At 46.9% G+C, this 24,641-nt stretch overlaps 1 protein-coding gene across 1 annotated transcript; it reads right to left on the reverse strand.

Annotated features, from left to right (window-relative positions):
• Positions 1-436: 436 nt before the first annotated feature.
• On the reverse strand, positions 437-23,235 carry lrp12 (low density lipoprotein receptor-related protein 12). Its single transcript, XM_088986878.1, has 14 exons — positions 22,671-23,235; positions 21,061-21,117; positions 20,858-20,993; positions 20,589-20,791; positions 13,090-13,144; positions 11,601-11,625; positions 10,496-10,737; positions 10,345-10,438; positions 10,129-10,278; positions 7,779-8,000; positions 7,435-7,701; positions 7,164-7,366; positions 1,644-1,776; positions 437-1,569 (listed from the first exon to the last, which is right to left on the reverse strand). The coding sequence occupies exons 1-14, from the start codon at positions 22,711-22,713 to the stop codon at positions 790-792; spliced, it is 2,610 nt and encodes an 869-aa protein (XP_088843004.1). The 5' UTR covers positions 22,714-23,235; the 3' UTR covers positions 437-789.
• Between the last annotated feature and the right edge of the window lie 1,406 nt (positions 23,236-24,641).

The following is a 24,641-nucleotide window of genomic DNA, read 5'->3' on the forward strand; positions in this document are numbered from 1 at the left end:
GCGTGTGGCTGCCGCTGCTCACCCACATAAAAATGGATCCTGTGACTGTAAAGTGACCTTGAGAGTTTTGAAAGGCGCTTACAAATGGAATGTATTATTATTATTATTATTGTTATTATTATTACAACACTCTGGAAAGTCCGGAAGCACGAAGCAGGCTTTTGATTGGCTGTCGCGTCGAGTATGCAAATTGACAAACGAACCGAAATTGTGAAATTTCCTAAACAAAATCGGAATATTTATTCTGATTTCAAAATCTTTGTCCGAACGTTTGCTTTATTGAATAAAGCAAACGTTTGATTTGAAAAAACAACAACTTTTTTCTTGGAAAAGTGGTGGGCCACGCAGGCCGTTTTGTAAGTTTTGTAAGTTGTACGCCCAATGTAAAAGTTGCACGCCCCCCGGGCGTCCGGGCAGACGTTATTTCAGACACTGGTTTTAGGTGTTGAACGGCGGTCCGACCTTTTGCTCTTTATTTGGCAATAACAAAGGAGGGATTTCAAAGTTTAATAAGGCCCTTGGAAAAAAACCACCAAGTGATCATGCAGGCCAAAGAACGTGACAATTTGAAGAACAGGAACAATAAATAGACGAGGTACCAAACTCTTGAACGCAAAATAAACCAGAAAAGAAAAGTCCGGCTCTCTGCCCGGAGAAGGACGGAATGCTCACCCGCGGGGGGTCAACCGGGTGCGTTTGCAGCCTCGGAGCAAATGTGGGAAGGGGGGCAGGACAAAGGAGTCTGGGGTCTGCAGGTCTGGGATGACATTGTCCTTCACAAGCCGCTCGTTAGCTTAGCTGAAGCAGCTCGTCGTCGCTGCTCTCCACCTTGCCTCCGACGTCCAGGCACGAGTCGGGGACCTGAGCGGTGTGGACTTTGCCGCAGTGTCGGCAAGGTCCGGGACGCGGCGGGTCTAGGAGCGGCCGGTGGAGCTCGCCGGGCGACGGCTCCGGGATTAATAGTTCCACGTCTTCTTCTTGGTCCGCACTCCCGCGGCGCTCCGCCGACTGCGCCGCGCCCCTCCCCGCGTGCACCTGGTGGAGCGGACTGTGACTGGCCCGAGTCTGGCGGGGCTGGCCCAGACCCGTCGTCACCAGATTTCTGGCGAGGCGCCGCAGGTTTCGGGTGAGGCGGCGCAGAGCGGAGGCGGGAGGGGTCGGGAGGCGCGAAGAGCCGTCGTGACGCCCGGCGCCCGGATCGGACGTTTCCACCGCCGGATCGGTCGCGACTTCGCCCGGGACTGGGCTCGGGCCGGGCGCCGGGGGCGCGGAGGTCACAGAGGTCGCCGCGGCAGACGGGCTCTTGTGGGGCAAGGCTGCTACGGGACCGCCCGCCGCCCCGACGCCGCTTTCCGTGTCCGTGTCGTCCGAATCCGGCGGCTCGGAAACCGAGGTCGCCGCGCCGCCGCCCTCCGGGTCGGCGGTCACCAGGGCCAAGGACCCCGAGCGGCGCGAGCGGGAGAAGAGGCCGCGCCACAGGTTGCTGCGGCGACCGGCGGAGGGGAGGCGGAGCGACGTGAAGCCGAGCTGAGAACGGACCGCCAGGCGCAGGTTCTCCAGGACCGATGCCTGAAGGCATTGATGCCGTCAAAAGCGCCGGGCGGGACAGGTGCGTCACGCCCAAACGGAAGCGGTGTCCTTACCTGACTCCCGGAGCAGACGGGGAAATCCTCCACAGGCGGAATCAATCCCTGAGCGATCAACTGGCCGTAGGAGGGCGGGGCTTCCCTTCTCAGTAGCTCCGCCTCCACTCTGGACAACTGCGTCTCAAGCGACCTAGGCACAGGAGGGCAGAGGGCAGTAGTGATGTGTCATTCGCAGACGAGCCGGATCTCTGAAGTGAATGAAGAGAGCCGGCTCCAAACAAAGAGCCGGAAATGGGAGCCGACTTTTTCTCCCCTCTATTCCCCGCCCCCAGTCTTCGGTTCTTCTTCTTTTCCTTTGGGATTTTCCCTTCAAGGGGTCGCCACAGCAAATCTGTGTCCTCCATCTTTAGAGGTTTGATCCGCATGTTTGTTTTGGCCAAGCTTTTACGTCGGATGCCCTTCCTGACACAACCCTCTGTATTTATCCGGGCTTGGGACCGGCACAACAAGACTTATGTCCCTTTGTGGCTACAGAACAAGCAACTCGCTCAGTAAAAGCCTCCCAAACACAAAATGGTCAGCAAAATTCGGTTAATAATAAATAATAATAATAATAATAATAATAATAATAATAATAATCCATTTAATTTCTAAGCGCCTTTCAAAACTCTCAAGGTCACTTTACAGTCACTGGATCAGTTTTTACGTGGGTGAGCAGCGGCAGCCACACGCGCCAGCGTTCACTCAACCCGGAATAACTCAAATAAATAAAACACTAGCTAGCTAATAGATAGCCAACAGATAGCCAACCAGCCAGCTAGCTAAGAAGTAGCCAATAGATAGCCAGCCAAATAGCCAGCCACTAGATAGCTAATAAATAGCCAGCCAGCTAGCTAGCTAATAGAGAGCTAATAGATAGCCAACTAACCAGCCAGCTAGCCAACAGATAGCCAATCTATAGCCAGACAACTAGCCAGCCAGCTACCAGATAGCTAACAGATAGCCAGCCAGATAGCTAGCTAATAGATAGCCAACAGATAGCCAGCCGATTGGTCAAGATTCGTGGTAGAAGAGGGAGGGGAGAATTACAGACACACGCAACAGCGAGGAGAAGGTGGGGTAGACAGGTGGACAAATGTTATCACATTATGCTGTTATTATTATTCAAATATTAATTTTACTCGTTGGGATGATAGCATTATTAATATGTAAAACAAATGAGTGACAGCTGATCATCAGACCAGAGTAACCACAGGGAAAGGGAAAGTTAGCATCCACTAACTCTGTACACATATAAATCAAGCCATATCAATAAAAATATTTGATATTGTGTATTTTTTTACAGGAGTAATTTGTTTTTTCACATAATTATACATAATTTTTGGTAGTTAATTAATTTAAGCAAACAAAAAAACTGAGGAGCCATTTGGGAGCCAAAAGAGCCTCTTTTTAGTGCGCGGAGCCAAAAGAATCGGCTCTCTGAAAGGAGCCGGAATTCCCATCACGGGTTCGTAAGGTGAATTTGTTCGCATGTTGCTTCAGTGCTTAATTTTGAATGGAATCTATGTTTCAGGCTTATATAAGTATGTTTAAGGTTTATGAGTATGTTTAAAGGACAACCGACGTCTCCGGACAAGTTGTGTCCATAATTTGTAAAATGGCTTCAAATGACTTCTACTGAGCGTATTTTACAAAGATTCCACCGCATATAGCTATATTTTACCTTTTAGGACTCACACTGAATATTCAGGAAGTCTTGTTTTTGAGTTGAATCAGAATCAGAATCAGAATACCTTTATTCGTCCCGCAATGGGGAAATTTGCAGTCCACAGCAGCAATTGAAGAGGGATGGGGTTAGGGTGGGAGTGAAAGGATAGAAAACAAGATATTCTAAGCATAACGGCGACGAGTCCGTACGTGACGTCACTAAAGGACCCCCCTTGACCGTAAAAAAGACACATTGTAGCAGTCCTTCCATCACGTCAATGTATTTTGCTGTACTTGTTTGGTCTGGGGACCTCGTGTTGCACCCAAAAGCCGCCAGAAGGCCAGAAGAGGGCGTCCAAGCGCCATATAAGGAATTTATCAGCCTGTGTAAACGGAGGTGTCCACAGGATGTTGCCATTTTGTGCCTCTTTTTTTGGGTGAGAGATTTTCCCCAATGTTGCCTCAAAATGGCACAAATAAATTCTTTAATCGATTGCAAACATGTATGCTTTCTTCTTCAGAACTATTTGAATCATATTCATAACTGGATGAGGAACAAGAAAGCATATTCTCCGAATCTGAAGCCATTGTTGTGATTCTCCAGCAATGCAAGACGTCTTAGCGTGACATCAGGAACTGGGGGCGGGACTTTCTGAAAATGCCCAATTCGCAGCTCAATTTTTTTCAGATTTTGGACACTTGAAGTCATTTTTATTGGTGTTTTGCATTTGAATAAAAATATCATACTGCGTGTTTTGGGTATTTTAGATGCTATAAAACGTTTTTATGGTGTCAGTTAAAAAAGTGACGTTGGTTGTCCTTTAAGGCTTGCATAAGTAACATGTACTGGTTAGTGGATGCTCTCTGTGCACATATAAATGAAGCCATATAAATAAAAAATATTTGATCTTGTATTTTTTTTACATGAGTAATTGGTTTCTCACATGATTTTACATGATTTTTGGTAGTTAATTAATTTAAGCAACAAAAAAGGGGGGAGCCATTTGGGAGCCAAAAGAGCCGGATCTTTTTAGTGAGCCGAGCCAAAAGAACCGGCTCTCTGAAAAGAGCCGGAATTCCCATCACGAGACGGCAGAGGCGGCTGGCGGCGTGCCCAACGCCAAAAGGGGCAAGCCCTCACGGGCGGGCGCTCGCTCACCTGCGTTCAAACAGGCGCAGCGAGTAGAGTTTACAGGTGCACCCCAGCGCGATGACCAGCAGCAGGCCGCAAACCAGGCTCCCGATGACGGCGGCTGTGATCACCCGCGTCGGCACCACCACCGGACAGTCGTCCTCGTCGCTGCCATCGCCGCAGTCGTCCTGGGCATCGCACACCCACGACTCAAACACGCAACGGTTGTTCTGCGTGCACAACAGCCACGGACAGTGAGCGTTTGGCGCCGAGGACGGGCGACGGCGGCGAAAAAACCTTGCAGTGGAAGTTTCCGGGCTGACAGAACAAGCAGTTCTTCTCGTCCGAGCCGTTGGGGCAGCGGTTCTGGTAGTTGCAGCGGTCCGATCCGGGATAGCAGGCTCCGTTTGGCGAGCAGGGGAACTCGTCGCGCCGGCACGCCGAGCAGTTGGACTCGTCACGGCCGTTGGGGCAGTGCCAGTAGCCGTCGCAGCGCTGCCGCTCCGTGTAGCAGCCCCAGCTGCCCCCGCAGGGAACCTCCCAGGGCAGGCAGAACCCGTCCACCTCAAGAGGGCAAAGGTCACCTTAGAAGCGCGGAACCCCGCCGACCCCCCCTCGCACCCGCCCCCCGAGCCCACAACCTGGTAGGTGACGTTGAAGCCTCTGGCAGCGTTGATCTGGTCGGCGTAGAAACGGACACGCAACTGCCCGGAAGACGACACCACTGCCACCGGCGCCCGCGAGTCCAAGGCCGTCAGAACCCGGAGAAGGCGACCAGGGTCCTCCTCCAGACCGTCGTAGACCTTCACGTAGTCGCCGTAACCCGTGCCGTCCAGTTTGAAATCGGTGAAACGCAGGATGACCTGGGCCGGCCGGCCGGGCGGAAAGGAAAATAGTATTAATAATACATTTCATTTTTAAAGGACAACTGACGTCTCCGGACAAGTTGTGTCCATAATTTGTAAAATGGCTTCAAATGACTTCTACTGTGCGTATTTTACAAAGATTCCACCGCATAGAGCTATATTTTACGTTTTAAGACTCGCACTGAAAATTCAGGAAGTCTTGTTTTCCAGTTGATGACGATGCCCTAAGTGACGTCACGGAGGGAACGCCCCTGACCGAAAAAAAGACACATTGTAGCAGTCCTTCCATCACGTCAATGTATTTTGCTGTACTTGTTTGGTCTGAAAACCTCGTGTTGCACCAAAAAGCCGCCAGAAGAGGGCGACCAGGCTCCATGGAAGGAATTTATCAGCCTGTGGAAACGGGCTGATTAATTCATCACAGGAGCTTGGACGCCATTTTCTGCCTCTTTTTGGGTTATACATTTCCCCCCAATGTTGCCTCAAAATGGCCCGGAATAAATTCCTTAATCGATTGCAAACATGTATGCTTTCCTCTTCAGAACGATTTGAATCATATTCATAATTGGAGGTGTAACAAGAAAGCATATTCATAATCTGACGCCATTGTTTTGATTCTCCAGCAATGCAAGACGTCTTGGCGTGACGTCACGAACTGGGGGCGGGACTTTCTGAAAATGCCCAATTCGCAGCTCAATTTTTTTTGCAGATTTTGGACATTTTAAGTCATTTTTATTGGTGTTTTGCATTTGAATAAAAATATCATACTGCATGTTTTGGGTATTTTAGATGCTATAAAACGTTTTCCTGGTGTCAGTTAAAAAATAAAAAAGTGACGGCGGTTATCCTTCAAGGCTTGCATAAGTACTGGTTAGTGGATGCTTTCTGTGCACATATAAATAAAGCCATATAAATAAAAAATATTTGATCTTGTATTTTTTTTTACATGAGTAATTGGTTTCTCAAAAGACGTTCTCATAAAACGTTTTTTTAATGTCACTTAGCAAACAAAAAAGTGAAGTCGGTTGTCCTTTAAGCGCCTTTCAAAACTCTCAAGGTCACTTTAGGATCAATTTTTCTGTGGGTGAGCAGTGGCAGCCACACGCGCCAGCGTTCACTCAACCCGGAAGTCACTCAAATAGATAGAAAGCTAGCTAGCTATAGATAGCTAATAGCTAGCTAGCTAGAAAGTCAGCTAGCTATATAACTAATAGATATACAGATAGGTTGCTAGCCAGCCAGAAAGCCATCCAGCTAGACAGCTAGCGAGCCAGCTAATAAATACCAATGAGATAGCAGATAATGAATGGATGGTTAGAGAGAATCAAGAATAAAGTTATTAATTATTGATAAAGAATAGATAACTAATCGCTAGCTAGCTAGTTACTATATAGCAAATATATAGCTAGCTAGGAAGCCAGCTAGATAGGTCTCTCTATATATAAATTATTAATAGCCACCTATTTAAGTCAGGAAACATATTAGCTATATAGCTAGCTTGCTATCTATTAGCTAGCTACTTAGCTTTCGATCTATTTGAGTTACTTCCAGGTTGAGTGAACGCTAGTTACTATATAGCAAATAGATAGCTAGGAAGCCAGCTAGATAGGTCTCTCTATATATAAATTATTAGCTAGCTATTTGAGCCAGGAAACATATTAGCTATATAGCTAGCTTGCTATCTATTAGCTATTTATTAGCTAGCTACCTAGCTTTCGATCTATTTGAGTTACTTCTAGGTTGAGTGAACGCTGAGCCAAAAGAACCGGCTCTCTGAAAAGAGCCGGAATTCCCATCACGAGACGGCAGAGGCGGCTGGCGGCGTGCCCAACGCCAAAAGGGGCAAGCCCTCACGGGCGGGCGCTCGCTCACCTGCGTTCAAACAGGCGCAGCGAGTAGAGTTTACAGGTGCACCCCAGCGCGATGACCAGCAGCAGGCCGCAAACCAGGCTCCCGATGACGGCGGCTGTGATCACCCGCGTCGGCACCACCACCGGACAGTCGTCCTCGTCGCTGCCATCGCCGCAGTCGTCCTGGGCATCGCACACCCACGACTCAAACACGCAACGGTTGTTCTGCGTGCACAACAGCCACGGACAGTGAGCGTTTGGCGCCGAGGACGGGCGACGGCGGCGAAAAAAACCTTGCAGTGGAAGTTTCCGGGCTGACAGAACAAGCAGTTCTTCTCGTCCGAGCCGTTGGGGCAGCGGTTCTGGTAGTTGCAGCGGTCCGATCCGGGATAGCAGGCTCCGTTTGGCGAGCAGGGGAACTCGTCGCGCCGGCACGCCGAGCAGTTGGACTCGTCACGGCCGTTGGGGCAGTGCCAGTAGCCGTCGCAGCGCTGCCGCTCCGTGTAGCAGCCCCAGCTGCCCCCGCAGGGAACCTCCCAGGGCAGGCAGAACCCGTCCACCTCAAGAGGGCAAAGGTCACCTTAGAAGCGCGGAACCCCGCCGACCCCCCCTCGCACCCGCCCCCCGAGCCCACAACCTGGTAGGTGACGTTGAAGCCTCTGGCAGCGTTGATCTGGTCGGCGTAGAAACGGACACGCAACTGCCCGGAAGACGACACCACTGCCACCGGCGCCCGCGAGTCCAAGGCCGTCAGAACCCGGAGAAGGCGACCAGGGTCCTCCTCCAGACCGTCGTAGACCTTCACGTAGTCGCCGTAACCCGTGCCGTCCAGTTTGAAATCGGTGAAACGCAGGATGACCTGGGCCGGCCGGCCGGGCGGAAAGGAAAATAGTATTAATAATACATTTCATTTTTAAAGGACAACTGACGTCTCCGGACAAGTTGTGTCCATAATTTGTAAAATGGCTTCAAATGACTTCTACTGTGCGTATTTTACAAAGATTCCACCGCATAGAGCTATATTTTACGTTTTAAGACTCGCACTGAAAATTCAGGAAGTCTTGTTTTCCAGTTGATGACGATGCCCTAAGTGACGTCACGGAGGGAACGCCCCTGACCGAAAAAAAGACACATTGTAGCAGTCCTTCCATCACGTCAATGTATTTTGCTGTACTTGTTTGGTCTGAAAACCTCGTGTTGCACCAAAAAGCCGCCAGAAGAGGGCGACCAGGCTCCATGGAAGGAATTTATCAGCCTGTGGAAACGGGCTGATTAATTCATCACAGGAGCTTGGACGCCATTTTCTGCCTCTTTTTGGGTTATACATTTCCCCCCAATGTTGCCTCAAAATGGCCCGGAATAAATTCCTTAATCGATTGCAAACATGTATGCTTTCCTCTTCAGAACGATTTGAATCATATTCATAATTGGAGGTGTAACAAGAAAGCATATTCATAATCTGACGCCATTGTTTTGATTCTCCAGCAATGCAAGACGTCTTGGCGTGACGTCACGAACTGGGGGCGGGACTTTCTGAAAATGCCCAATTCGCAGCTCAATTTTTTTTGCAGATTTTGGACATTTTAAGTCATTTTTATTGGTGTTTTGCATTTGAATAAAAATATCATACTGCATGTTTTGGGTATTTTAGATGCTATAAAACGTTTTCCTGGTGTCAGTTAAAAAATAAAAAAGTGACGGCGGTTATCCTTCAAGGCTTGCATAAGTACTGGTTAGTGGATGCTTTCTGTGCACATATAAATAAAGCCATATAAATAAAAAATATTTGATCTTGTATTTTTTTTTACATGAGTAATTGGTTTCTCAAAAGACGTTCTCATAAAACGTTTTTTTAATGTCACTTAGCAAACAAAAAAGTGAAGTCGGTTGTCCTTTAAGCGCCTTTCAAAACTCTCAAGGTCACCCCCCCCCCCCCCCCCCCCCCCCCCCCCCCCCCCCCCCCCCCCCCCCCCCCCCCCCCCCCCCCCCCCCCCCCCCCCCCCCCCCCCCCCCCCCCCCCCCCCCCCCCCCCCCCCCCCCCCCCCCCCCCCCTTTTTTTTTTTTTTTTTTTTTTTTTTTTTTTTTTTTTTTTTTTTTTTTTTTTTTTTTTTTTTTTTTTTTTTTTTTTTTTTTTTTTTTTTTTTTTTTTTTTTTTTTTTTTTTTTTTTTTTTTTTTTTTTTTTTTTTTTTTTTTTTTTTTTTTTTTTTTTTTTTTTTTTTTTTTTTTTTTTTTTTTTTTTTTTTTTTTTTTTTTTTTTTATAGCTAGCTTGCTATCTATTAGCTATTTATTAGCTAGCTACCTAGCTTTCGATCTACAGTAAAGTCTCGTTATATCGATATCGGATATATCGATAGTCCCGGTTATATCGATACTATTTCTATGCACGCACGGAGAAAATTACATGCAAACAGGGTCGGATATATCGATAGTCCCGGTTATATCGATATTTTTCGGACTCCCTTGAATATCGATATAACGAGACTTTACTGTATTTGAGTTACTTCCAGGTTGAGTGAACGCTGGCGCATATGGCTGCCGCTGCTCACCCTCATAAAAACGTATCCCGTGACTGTAAAGCGACCTTGGGAGTTTTGAAAGGCGTTTATAAATGAAATGTATTATTATATGGTAATGTGATTTCAACAAAACGTCAGAATGTATTATTTAAAATAACTGTGATAATACTCAGCATGAATATGAATGGTTTACGGTTCCTCATGATTGGTAAAAACCCAGGCAAACTATCAGAATTAAAGTCAACTTGTCGGGTTCGTAAGCAAGGTTAATGCTACCTAGCATGCATACTGCTCATTAGCTTGGACACTTGCTTTCTGCTGCCTCTCACAGAAGTATATTGAGCCGAAACAGGAAATGAACAGCAAAAACGCAAGAAGTTTGATCTGGTCATTTTGGTCTGAAAAAGTCGGAAATCCGCCGATGGACGGAAACTTCTCATCCCTGTAGCATGGCCGTTTTTAACGCTACCTTCCTGTGGTCTCCGGTGTCAATCAGCCAGGTGCAGTTGCTCCCCGGGGGGTACAAGTCAGGATAGTTTGGAGAGCTGAAGGACCCGTAAAAGTTCCCCAACCGTTCCCCGCAATTGGCCGCTCGGCAGTCGATTTCATCGCCCAGGTCCTGAAAGAAGCGAGGAGAGGAGAGGTGAGGACCGCCCGGCGAGCGAGAGGTCAAGGCCGAGCTGACCTGGCAGTCGATGCTGCCGTCGCAACGCAGGCTGCGAGGCAAGCAGGTGTAGATCCGCGTGTAGCGGGACAAGCAAGGGAACTGGTCCGTCCACCTCAAGAGGGCAAAGGTCACCTTAGAAGCGCGGAACCCCGCCGACCCCCCCTCGCACCCGCCCCCCGAGCCCACAACCTGGTAGGTGACGTTGAAGCCTCTGGCAGCGTTGATCTGGTCGGCGTAGAAACGGACACGCAACTGCCCGGAAGACGACACCACTGCCACCGGCGCCCGCGAGTCCAAGGCCGTCAGAACCCGGAGAAGGCGACCAGGGTCCTCCTCCAGACCGTCGTAGACCTTCACGTAGTCGCCGTAACCCGTGCCGTCCAGTTTGAAATCGGTGAAACGCAGGATGACCTGGGCCGGCCGGCCGGGCGGAAAGGAAAATAGTATTAATAATACATTTCATTTTTAAAGGACAACTGACGTCTCCGGACAAGTTGTGTCCATAATTTGTAAAATGGCTTCAAATGACTTCTACTGTGCGTATTTTACAAAGATTCCACCGCATAGAGCTATATTTTACGTTTTAAGACTCGCACTGAAAATTCAGGAAGTCTTGTTTTCCAGTTGATGACGATGCCCTAAGTGACGTCACGGAGGGAACGCCCCTGACCGAAAAAAAGACACATTGTAGCAGTCCTTCCATCACGTCAATGTATTTTGCTGTACTTGTTTGGTCTGAAAACCTCGTGTTGCACCAAAAAGCCGCCAGAAGAGGGCGACCAGGCTCCATGGAAGGAATTTATCAGCCTGTGGAAACGGGCTGATTAATTCATCACAGGAGCTTGGACGCCATTTTCTGCCTCTTTTTGGGTTATACATTTCCCCCCAATGTTGCCTCAAAATGGCCCGGAATAAATTCCTTAATCGATTGCAAACATGTATGCTTTCCTCTTCAGAACGATTTGAATCATATTCATAATTGGAGGTGTAACAAGAAAGCATATTCATAATCTGACGCCATTGTTTTGATTCTCCAGCAATGCAAGACGTCTTGGCGTGACGTCACGAACTGGGGGCGGGACTTTCTGAAAATGCCCAATTCGCAGCTCAATTTTTTTTGCAGATTTTGGACATTTTAAGTCATTTTTATTGGTGTTTTGCATTTGAATAAAAATATCATACTGCATGTTTTGGGTATTTTAGATGCTATAAAACGTTTTCCTGGTGTCAGTTAAAAAATAAAAAAGTGACGGCGGTTATCCTTCAAGGCTTGCATAAGTACTGGTTAGTGGATGCTTTCTGTGCACATATAAATAAAGCCATATAAATAAAAAATATTTGATCTTGTATTTTTTTTTACATGAGTAATTGGTTTCTCAAAAGACGTTCTCATAAAACGTTTTTTTAATGTCACTTAGCAAACAAAAAAGTGAAGTCGGTTGTCCTTTAAGCGCCTTTCAAAACTCTCAAGGTCACTTTAGGATCAATTTTTCTGTGGGTGAGCAGCGGCAGCCACACGCGCCAGCGTTCACTCAACCCGGAAGTCACTCAAATAGATAGAAAGCTAGCTAGCTATAGATAGCTAATAGCTAGCTAGCTAGCTAGAAAGTCAGCTAGCTATATAACTAATAGATATACAGATAGATAGGTTGCTAGCCAGCCAGAAAGCCATCCAGCTAGACAGCTAGCGAGCCAGCTAATAAATACCAATGAGATAGCAGATAATGAATGGATGGTTAGAGAGAATCAAGAATAAAGTTATTAATTATAGATAAAGAATAGATAACTAATCGCTAGCTAGCTAGTTACTATATAGCAAATATATAGCTAGCTAGGAAGCCAGCTAGATAGGTCTCTCTATATATAAATTATTAATAGCCACCTATTTAAGTCAGGAAACATATTAGCTATATAGCTAGCTTGCTATCTATTAGCTAGCCACCTAGCTTTCGATCTATTTGAGTTACTTCCAGGTTGAGTGAACGCTAGTTACTATATAGCAAATATATAGCTAGCTAGGAAGCCAGCTAGATAGGTCTCTCTATATATAAATTATTAATAGCCACCTATTTAAGTCAGGAAACATATTAGCTATATAGCTAGCTTGCTATCTATTAGCTAGCCACCTAGCTTTCGATCTATTTGAGTTACTTCCAGGTTGAGTGAACGCTAGTTACTATATAGCAAATAGATAGCTAGGAAGCCAGCTAGATAGGTCTCTCTATATATAAATTATTAGCTAGCTATTTGAGTCAGGAAACATATTAGCTATATAGCTAGCTTGCTATCTATTAGCTATTTATTAGCTAGCTACCTAGCTTTCGATCTACAGTAAAGTCTCGTTATATCGATATCGGATATATCGATAGTCCCGGTTATATCGATACTATTTCTATGCACGCACGGAGAAAATTACATGCAAACAGGGTCGGATATATCGATAGTCCCGGTTATATCGATATTTTTCGGACTCCCTTGAATATCGATATAACGAGACTTTACTGTATTTGAGTTACTTCCAGGTTGAGTGAACGCTGGCGCATATGGCTGCCGCTGCTCACCCTCATAAAAACGTATCCCGTGACTGTAAAGCGACCTTGGGAGTTTTGAAAGGCGTTTATAAATGAAATGTATTATTATATGGTAATGTGATTTCAACAAAACGTCAGAATGTATTATTTAAAATAACTGTGATAATACTCAGCATGAATATGAATGGTTTACGGTTCCTCATGATTGGTAAAAACCCAGGCAAACTATCACTTGCCGTTGGAGCAGTGGAACTGGTCCACGTCGCAGCTGGCCACGTCCGGCTTACCTGTCGCCAAAGCGGGCCACCCGACAATGCTCTTGAGCCAAATAGAAGCTACAGTGATGCCTTGGCTTACGAACTTAATGGGTTCCCAGACAGAGTGTGTAAGGCAAAAAGTGTGTCCCCCAAAAATACATTTCCCATAGGAAACCATTAAAATGACAATAATCCATCCGTAAAACCGTAAAACTACACATAATAGACCTTATTTTATGTATAATAAATGTGCTATGGTATTATAATTAAAGAAATAAACTGTACTATATAATAAAGTCGTTTTATTGACCTTTGTGATGGTCCTTGATGGCTTGATGGAATGGAGTGGCCGGTTTCATCAGCATGAAACACTTGATGAGAAACGCAGCCTTCTTCTTTCACCATTTTCTTCACTTTTTCTTCCATCTTGAGGAATGATTCCTTGTAAGCTTTGGCAGCTTTATCATCAGAACTGGCTGCCTCACCGTGACGCATGACACTATGAATCCCTGTACGACGCTTCTCTCATTTGAATGCCTTGCGTGTCAAATTTCTGGTCCATCTCCCACAGTTATAGCCACTGTATATCGTCCCCCTAAACCACATCGTGACTTTTTAAAAGACTTCTCAGCCGTTCTCACACACCTCTCCACTCTGTCACCAAATATTATTATCCTTGGGGACTTCAACATACACATTGACAATTCCACCCATCCCCTCACCAAAGACTTTATTTCCTCATTGGAGAGTTTTGGCTTACACCAATTCTCTGATTTCCCCACGCATATAAAAGGGCATATCCTGGACTTAATATGCTGCTGTGGTTTTACCCCCGCCAACTGCACAGCAAACGAACTTCCTGTAACGGACCATTTCCTCGTCTCATTTAACGTTCCCATCACACTCTCTCTCCCCAAGCCACCGCGCATCATCACTTATCGGAACATCCAACACATTGACACTGTCACCCTCACTGCAATGGCTGCCAACCTCAAACCGGACTACAACTCCCCCCCTGATTAACTTGTTTCCCAATACAACATGGACCTTGCACACATGCTCAACACCCTTGCTCCTGTTAAATCCCGGTCAGTCCAATTCACTCGATCCGCCCCTTGGTTCACCGCCCAACTCCGCTCCACCAAGGCGAAAACTCGGCAGCTGGAAAGACTTTACAGAAAGACCGGCCTCACCACCCACCAGGACATGTACACAGCTCACCTCACCCACTACAAGGACTCTATCACACGCGCAAAATCGGAATACTATTCTGGACTGATTGATGCTAACAGTGGGAATTCACGGACTCTGTTTTCCCTATACAACAAAATCATTCAACCCCCTATCTCTCTCCCCCCACACTTTCACTCCTCAGACACCTGCAACGCACTACTTCTGTTTTTCACTGAAAAGATCAACAAGATCCACCAGCACCTCGGCTCCTCTGTATCCCCCCCCTCTCCCAACCTTCCTACTCCCTATCAACTGCTGTCGTCTTTTGAACTCCCTCATCCCTCCTTACTTTCTGACCTCATCACCAAGTCCAAGAATTCCACCTGTCAACTTGACCCCCTCCCTACTGTCCTCATCAAATCTTGTCTACCTGCTCTCCTCCCTTTTATTTCAGCTATTATTCACTCCTCACTGTCCACTGGAATTGTTCCTGTCCCTCTTAAAACTGCAGCTGTAACACCAATCCTGAAAAAACTTGGTTCAGATCCCAATGATTTCAATAACCTACGTCCAATTTCGCATCTTCCATTTATCGCTAAAATTCTCGAAAAAACCGTCGCCTGTCAACTCCACTCTCACCTCACTCACAATAACCTCTACGAACAATTCCAGTCTGGTTTCCGTCCCCGCCACAGCACTGAATCAGCCCTCATAAAAATCACGAACGACCTTCTCATAGCAGCAGATACCGGCTCCCTCTCTATTCTCATCCTTCTTGATCTATCTGCGGCCTTTGACACAATTTCTCACCCCGTCCTGCTCAACCGACTCTCCACTCTAGGCGTGACACACACCCCACTCAGTTGGTTTCACTCCTACCTCACTGGCCGCTCACAGTTTATCCAAATTACCTCATTCACTTCACGGTCCTCCCCTGTGTCTTCTGGTGTGCCCCAAGGTTCTGTCCTGGGGCCCCTTCTCTTTATTATATACCTTCTTCCCCTTGGTGATATCTTCCGCAAATTTGGAATTCATTTTCACTGCTTCGCGGATGACACCCAGCTCTACCTCTCCAGTAAACCCGACGCCTCTCTTCCACCTGCATCCCTTACACTTTGCCTCTCAGAAATCAAATCCTGGTTTTCTCATAACTTTCTCAAACTAAACAGCGAAAAAACTGAACTTCTCCTTGTCGGTACAAAATCCACCCTTCACAAAGCAAACAGTTTCTCTCTCACCATTGACAATTCTACCGTGTCCCCCGCCCTTCAGGTTAAGAGCCTGGGTGTCATCCTTGATAGCACACTATCTTTTCACTCCCACATAAATAACATAACCCGGTCTGCATATTTTCACCTCCGCAATATCAATCGTCTCCGTCCCTCTCTCACCCCTCACACCACTGCTATCCTCGTCCACAGTCTCGTCACCTCCCGTATCGATTATTGTAATTCACTTCTTTTCGGGGTCAATCAAAAATGTCTCCATAAACTCCAACTAGTCCAAAATTCCTCAGCCCGGATCATCACAAAAACCCCCTCATTTCACCACATCACTCCTGTCCTCCAACAGCTCCACTGGCTCCCTGTTAAACTCCGTATTGAATTCAAGATACTTCTGTTTACATTTAAAGCCATCCATAACCTTGCCCCCCCCTATCTGTCTGACCTAATTCAAATCTCCGTTCCTACTCGGGCCCTCAGATCCTCTTCCTCCCTCCACCTCTACACGCCCTCTGCCCGTCTCACAACGATGGGGTGCAGAGCTTTCAGCCGCTCCGCTCCTAAACTCTGGAACTCACTTCCACCCAACATCCGCAACATTGACTCCCTTCCTACTTTCAAATCTCACCTGAAAACCCACCTCTTTAAACTTGCTTACATGGTCTAATTTATTATGCTGTTTTATTATTTATTGCTTTATGCATGATTTTACTGTTTTGTGTGTTGTCTTTGTTGTAAAGTGTCCTTGAGTGTTCAGAAAGGCGCTTGTAAATTAAATGTATTATTATTATTATTATTATTAAATTTCTCAAACCATCCGCGGCTAGCCTTGAAATCATCAATGGATGACGAGCTTCTAGGTTGCCTCTTGACGATATTCGAGTGAAGTTGCCGTGCTTTCTCTGCGATCATTTTACCTAGTTCCTCATCAATCGTGTTCTGTTTAGTTTTATTTACCTTTGTAATGGTCGTCTGTGTAAGCTCTCAGTCGCACAGGAGTGGTCCATCGATGAGAAGGTTTCTTCAGCCGTCATCTGTACAAATGTGAAGGTTTCGGACGTTTCGCCTCCTATCCAAGAGGCTTCGTCAGCGAACTAAAGTCTGACTGGTCGTATCGGCCCTATTTGTGATGGTCGTTGATGGCTTGATGGAATGGAGTGGCCATCTTGAGGAATGATTCCTTATAAGCTTTGGCAGCTTTACCATAAGAACGTGCTGCCTCACCATGACGAATGACACTATGAATCCCTGTATGACGACGCTTTAAGTTCTCGAACCATCCGTGGCTAGCCTTGAAATCATCAATGGATGACGCGAACTTCCAGGTTGCCTCTTGACGATATCCAAGTGAAGTTGCCGTGCTTTCTCTGCGATAATTTTACCTAGTTCCTCACCAATTGTGTTCTGGGTTGATAGCTTTTTTTTCCATCAAGTGTACAGATGGCTTGTGCGGGTTATTTGTGGAGCCTGATTGATGGGATATTTTAACCTTGCAGTCTCCAATCTGCCTTTGAACTATCAATAAAGTTGACACGAGTCCAAATTTCAGTTTTCTATCCACTTTCTCGCTCTGTCTCTGTCGTCTGCCTATCTGTTTAATGTTTAACCCCCCCACCCTCCACTGCTGCGTTCTTGACGAATCACATGGCTTTAACCGAAGACTGGGGGCGGGGAATAGAGGACAAAAACAAGTCAGCTGCCATTTTCTTGTTTGGAGAACGGCCTCACTCTCTATCTATTTAATGTTTGCAGCCCTGTGTTTCTGTACCCCCCCTCCCCCACTGCTGCGTTCTTCACCAATCACGTGGCTTTAACCGAAGACTGGGGGCGGGGAATAGAGGACAAAAACAAGTCGGCTGCCATTTTCTTGTTTGGAGAACGGCCTCACTCTCTCTGTGTCTATCTATTTAATGTTTGCAGCTCTGTGTTTCTGTATCCATTACTGATGCGTTCTTGACCAATCACATGCAGCTTTCAATGAAGACTGGGGGCGGGGAATAGAGGACTAAAATGGGTCGGCTGCAATTTCCTTGTTAGGACAACGGGCTCGTTCGCGAACGACACATCACTCATTGGGACGCTCCGTGTGAATCACAAAAAAGTTTGTATGCCAAGGTTACATTTTCATCAATTTAACGTTCGTAAACCGAAAAGTTCGTAAGCCAAGGGGTTCGTAAACCGAGGTATCACCGTACGCCCAAAAAATGGACACCGAGGCGGGCCAGCGAGTCCGGCTCACCGATGATGTAGGACAGCCGAAAACCCTTTCCGGCCAGAGCCTCGTCCGAGCGAAAGTGGATCCAGACGCGGTCCTGCAACGAGATGTACGGAGGGGGCAGCGCCGAGCCGCATACTCGCAGACCGTCCAGGTTCTTGTAGCTGCTGATGGACATCCAGTCCGACGAGCAGCGGTGCGACCCCTGCAGGTCAAAGTCCTGGAAGCTGCGGGGAAAGACGGGCCCAAGTGGCAGCGAGGGGCGGCAGGCAGCGAGGCTAAGACTCGCTTACCTGACGGTAACCAGGTCGCCGGGTCCTTCACGGTCCTCCCCTGTGTCTTCTGGTGTGCCCCAAGGTTCTGTCCTGGGGCCCCTTCTCTTTATTATATACCTTCTTCCCCTTGGTGATATCTTCCGCAAATTTGGAATTCATTTTCACTGCTTCGCGGATGACACCCAGCTCTACCTCTCCAGTAAACCCGACGCCTCTCTTCCACCTGCATCCCTTACACTTTGCCTCTCAGAAATCAAATCCTGGTTTTCTCATAACTTTCTCAAACTAAACAGCGAAAAAACTGAACTTCTCCTTGTCGGTACAAAATCCACCCTTCACAAAGCAAACAGTTTCTCTCTCACCATTGACAATTCTACCGTGTCCCCCGCCCTTCAGGTTAAGAGCCTGGGTGTCATCCTTGATAGCACACTATCTTTTCACTCCCACATAAATAACATAACCCGGTCTGCATATTTTCACCTCCGCAATATCAATCGTCTCCGTCCCTCTCTCACCCCTCACACCACTGCTATCCTCGTCCACAGTCTCGTCACCTCCCGTATCGATTATTGTAATTCACTTCTTTTCGGGGTCAATCAAAAATGTCTCCATAAACTCCAACTAGTCCAAAATTCCTCAGCCCGGATCATCACAAAAACCCCCTCATTTCACCACATCACTCCTGTCCTCCAACAGCTCCACTGGCTCCCTGTTAAACTCCGTATTGAATTCAAGATACTTCTGTTTACATTTAAAGCCATCCATAACCTTGCCCCCCCCTATCTGTCTGACCTAATTCAAATCTCCGTTCCTACTCGGGCCCTCAGATCCTCTTCCTCCCTCCACCTCTACACGCCCTCTGCCCGTCTCACAACGATGGGGTGCAGAGCTTTCAGCCGCTCCGCTCCTAAACTCTGGAACTCACTTCCACCCAACATCCGCAACATTGACTCCCTTCCTACTTTCAAATCTCACCTGAAAACCCACCTCTTTAAACTTGCTTACATGGTCTAATTTATTATGCTGTTTTATTATTTATTGCTTTATGCATGATTTTACTGTTTTGTGTGTTGTCTTTGTTGTAAAGTGTCCTTGAGTGTTCAGAAAGGCGCTTGTAAATTAAATGTATTATTATTATTATTATTATTAAATTTCTCAAACCATCCGCGGCTAGCCTTGAAATCATCAATGGATGACGAGCTTCTAGGTTGCCTCTTGACGATATTCGAGTGAAGTTGCCGTGCTTTCTCTGCGATCATTTTACCTAGTTCCTCATCAATCGTGTTCTGTTTAGTTTTATTTACCTTTGTAATGGTCGTCTGTGTAAGCTCTCAGTCGTACAGGAGTGGTCCATCGATGAGAAGGTTTCTTCAGCCGTCATCTGTACAAATGTGAAGGTTTCGGACGTTTCGCCTCCTATCCAAGAGGCTTCGTCAGCGAACTAAAGTCTGACTGGTCGTATCGGCCCTATTTGTGATGGTCGTTGATGGCTTGATGGAATGGAGTGGCCATCTTGAGGAATGATTCCTTATAAGCTTTGGCAGCTTTACCATAAGAACGTGCTGCCTCACCGTGACGAATGACACTATGAATCCCTGTACGACGCTTTAACTTCTCGAACCATCCGTGGCTAGCCTTGAAATCATCAATGGATGACGCGAACTTCCAGGTTGCCTCTTGACGATATCCGAGTGAAGTTGCCGTGCCTTCTCTGCTATAATTTTACCTAGTTCCTCATCAATTGTGTTCTGGGTTGATAGCTTTTTTTCCATCAAGTGTACAGATGGCTTGTGCGGGTTATTTGTGGAGTCTGATTGATGGGATATTTTAACCTTGCAGTCTCCAATCTGCCTTTGAACTATCAATAAAGTTGACACGAGTCCAAATTTCACTGTTTTCTATCCACTTTCTCGCTCTGTCTCTGTCGTCTGCCTATCTGTTTAATGTTTAACCCCCCCACCCTCCACTGCTGCGTTCTTGACGAATCACATGGCTTTAACCGAAGACTGGGGGCGGGGAATAGAGGACAAAAACAAGTCAGCTGCCATTTTCTTGTTTGGAGAATGGCCTCACTCTCTATCTATTTAATGTTTGCAGCCCTGTGTTTCTGTACCCCCCCCCCCTCCCCCACTGCTGCGTTCTTCACCAATCACGTGGCTTCAACTGAAGACTGGGGGCAGGGAATAGAGGACAAAAACAAGTCGGCTGCCATTTTCTTGTTTGGAGAACGGCCTCACTCTCTCTGTGTCTATCTATTTAATGTTTGCAGCCCTGTGTTTCTGTATCCATTACTGATGCGTTCTTGACCAATCACATGCAGCTTTAACCGAAGACTGGGGGCGGGGAATAGAGGACAAAAATGGGTCGGCTGCCATTTCCTTGTTAGGAGAACGGGCTCGTTCGCGAATGACACATCACTCATTGGGACGTTCCGTGCGAATCACGAAAAAGTTTGTATGCCAAGGTAAACTGTTCATCAATTTAACGTTCGTAAACCGAAAAGTTCGTAAGCCAAGGGGTTCGTAAACCGAGGTATCACCGTACGCCCAAAAAATGGAAACCGAGGCGGGCCAGCAAGTCCGGCTCACCGGTGACGTAGGACAGCCGAAAACCCTTTCCGGCCAGAGCCTCGTCCGAGCGAAAGTGGATCCAGACGCGGTCCTGCAACGAGATGTACGGAGGGGGCAGCGCCGAGCCGCATACTCGCAGACCGTCCAGGTTCTTGTAGCTGCTGATGGACATCCAGTCCGACGAGCAGCGGTGCGACCCCTGCAGGTCAAAGTCCTGGAAGCTGCGGGGAAAGACGGGCCCAAGTGGCAGCGAGGGGCGGCAGGCAGCGAGGCTAAGACTCGCTTACCTGACGGTAACCAGGTCGCCGGGTCGCCCTCGGACGGTCCAGCTGCAGTTGAGGCGGCCCGGGTACTGGAAGGGCCAACCGGGACTGGCGATGACCCCGCTGGACGCCCGCAGAAGCTCCGACGAGTCGCCGCACGCTGAAAGTGGCGCGGGGTGAGGACGGGCCGCTTCTGACCCGACGCCCGCCCGCGGCCTCACACTCACCGTTGGAAATCCCGGACACCAAGACGTTTTCGTTCCCTTGAGAAGCTCCCGCGCATCCTGCACAGACGGAGCACTTAAATAATAATAATCATAATAATAATAATAACAATAATAATAATAATGCCATGAGCCAGCGAATAGATAGCTAATACCAGTGACATGCAGTCAGGGGAGGCAGGTGAGGCTGTGCCTCACCTGTCATCATGGAAATATAAAATGACAAAATAAATTAAACAGTTATATTTATTTAGTGATTTGTACTCTAACGTTCTTTTCCATTTCACTTCACCATTTTTTTTTTCAAAATCGCTGAATTTTCACATTTACCGTTCAAATACTAAGTGGAGACGAGCAGTGAGGCAGCAGCCGGCTGAGCCTCACCGTGGATTGCGCAACGACTATGCTTACTGTGCTGGCTTGCTCTGCAGTGAGACGGCATTGCTGTCCCTCTGCATATCGCGATTAAAGTGTTCAAACACTTTTAGTATATGAACTAAATGTCTACACTTTAGCTGGTGTATATAGATGCAATAAAGATGATTCTGATTCTGATATAATGTACAGTCAGTGTACATTATAAACACTGAACAACAGTGTTTATTTTATTTTAATCAAAACGGTGTGCATAGGTGAGGCGACAGTTCTCCTGCCGCATGACAGGGGGCGCTGGTGACTACAGGGATTCTTGCGCCTCCCTGGCTGCAGAATAATAGAATTAGTGAACAGTTAGCAAGTTAAGTGCAACCATCCAATCATTTTTTTGTGTTGCTTGGCCTTATTTTCAGAATGGAGGATTACATATCGAAATTGAAAGAAATAGAGAGACTTTTAAAACTGAAAAAAGATAAGGAAGGCTTCTACAAAGAAGGTATAGATGCCTTTCTTCAGAAGAAGCAGCGCATGGACTTCATTTACAAGTAAAGGCAACACGATAACGTTCTTTTTTTAATTCTTTTTTTCTATGCTACAGTTCATCTAAAGAATGCTGACATGACAATTTAAACAAAACGCGTTAACTGTTGCCAATCAAATGGTGAATAAGCTACTCTGTAGAGTTCACTCTGAGGACACACTACACGCTGTACTATTATCCTGAACTCTATTTTTTGTTCTTTCTCATTTTTTCTGCAAGACCTCACTTCAACCCTTTCTTGTTGTTTGTTCTTGCATGTGCATGCACTACATTACGTCACTTTACATACGTCACTACCTCACTTTACATACGACACTACCTCACTTTACATACGACACTACCTCACTTTACATTCAGAAATGACTTGTATTGTCTGTTGTCAATTGTATGTCTTTTTAGCCACGTTATTAGTGCCTTGCACGCTGGGTCAGAGATGACATTAATTTCATCTGTGCCGTATGTCATGCATATTAGCATATTTGACAATAAAGCTGACTTTGACATGTTTGTAAATCTGACTGTGATGACGTCAGTGCCTCACCAGCCATGAACCTCACCGCACGTCACTGGTTAATACCTAGCGGATGGATAGCCAATAGATAGCTACATAGCTAAGAGATACAATAGCTAGCTAAATAGCAAGACAACCAGCTTGATAACAAGGTAGCCAAAGCAAAACGCGGCGGCGTCAACTCACCGGCGGCCAAGAGGACCAAGACGCCGGAGACGATCAGGTCCATGACGACGCGTCCAAGGTCACCAGTGCACGATTGTTTAGCGACGAAGATGCTGTCTGAACAAGGCTCAATGTGGCTAAGCTAGCTCACCGGAGGAGGAAACAAAGAGGCTAGCCGCACTTGGCTCGCGTCGGCTAGCTTGACGGAGTAGCTCGCTCCGCCGTTCCTCTCCAAGTACCAAGACGGCGAGCAAGGCGGGCCCGGTTCCGGTCACCTCGTCGCCAAATGGAACTTTAGCTCCGGTGCGTCCTGGGGAGCGCGCGACTGATGTTAAGCTAGCTAGTTAGCCAGCCAGCCGAAGCGCCCGCGGGCGACGTCGTTTGTGGACGAAGCTCTCGGAGACCGATGAGGACGCCGCGTTGAGCAAGCGGCCGCCTGGTCCTCGTCAACGTGGGGGTCCAACGCGACCAGAATCCATCGGGACCATTTTACTCCCGCCAGAACTGCTCACAAAAGCTATTCGGGCAGCAGCTCCTGCTGTTGTTTGTTTGACGATCCTACACCACGCCCCCGTCCATGACGTCACACGCGCCGCGCCGGAAAAGGGGGTTTTATTCTTCGACTCCCTTCATGGGAATCAAAGAAAGAATCAAATGTGTAGTTTTATTTTTAAAGATACAGTGATACCTTGGCTTAGGAACTGAATTGGTTCCCAGACAGTGTGTGTAAGGCGAAAAGTGTGTATCCCAAAAATGTATTTCCCATAGGAAACAATTAAAATGAGACGTCTGTGTAAGCTCTCAGTCGTACAGGAGTGGTCCATCGATGAAAAGGTTTCTTCAGCCGTCATCTGTACAAATTTGAAGGTGTCGGACGTTTCGCTTCTTATCCAAGAAACTTTGTCAGCAAACTCAAGTCTTACTGGTAGTTTGGCCCTATATATATTTCCCTACTGTCCAGACATGGCGGTGCCGGACTCTGCTATGATAGGTCCCTGCTTTCAGGTTGGGGGAACCAGAGGACTACTTCCTGCCACTCCACTGATTGTTCCTATTGTCCTGACTAACGACTGGCCTGAATGCCCCACTTCCACCGGTATCACCTCATCAGTATTACTAATCCTATGTTGCCTAAGCAGGCCATTGTACGAACGATCCAAATTGAACCTCACCCCACCATATCGGTTTAATGAAGGATTTAGCTGTTTTATGAAAATCGCTTCTTTTACTCCCCTTTCAAACCATCTATGTTCTTCGTCTGTGTAAGCTCTCAGTCGTACAGGAGTGGTCCTCATCAATTTAGCTGGGTTGAAAGCTTTTTGCATCAAGTGTCCAGATGGCTGTGCGGGTTGTTTGTGGAGCCTGATTGATGGGATATTTTAACCTTGCAGTCTACACTCTGCCTTTGAACTATCAAAGTTGAAACTCTCACTGTCGTCTGCCTGTCTCTTTAATGTTTAAACCACCTCCCTTTCACTGCTGCGTTCTTGACCAATCACGTGGCTTTAACCAAAGACTGGGGGCGGGGAATAGAGGACAAAAACAGTCGGCAGCCATTTTGTTGTTAGAAGAACAGGCTCGTTCGCGAACGACATCGCTCATTGAGGCAGCTCCGTATACGAAAAAAGTTTGTATGCCAAGGTAAATTTTTCATAAATGTAACGTTCGTAAAGCAAAAAGTTTGTAGGCCAAGGGGTTTGTAAACCGAGGTATCACTGTAGTGAATAGCCCTGTGGCCGTGTGGATTTTCACCGGGTACTTGGGTTTCCACCCACATTGCAACCACATCCACGGCAGGTTGGGCGGAGGGTTGTTCATCGACGTGTGCCAGGCGATTGTGCTGGCAACCAATTTTCACGTTAAATTGACTATCCGATCGATCGCCAGGTCATTACGATGTTGGATGCGAACCAGAACACTTGGAGTTTTTGAAATATATCAACTTACATTTCGCAATTGTATTCAAAGAGCGACACACAGCGACTACGACAA

Source organism: Hippocampus bargibanti, linkage group LG20 (assembly GCF_051943395.1).
Source record: "Hippocampus bargibanti isolate YZ-2025 linkage group LG20, ASM5194339v1, whole genome shotgun sequence".
Classification (NCBI taxonomy): domain Eukaryota; kingdom Metazoa; phylum Chordata; class Actinopteri; order Syngnathiformes; family Syngnathidae; genus Hippocampus; species Hippocampus bargibanti.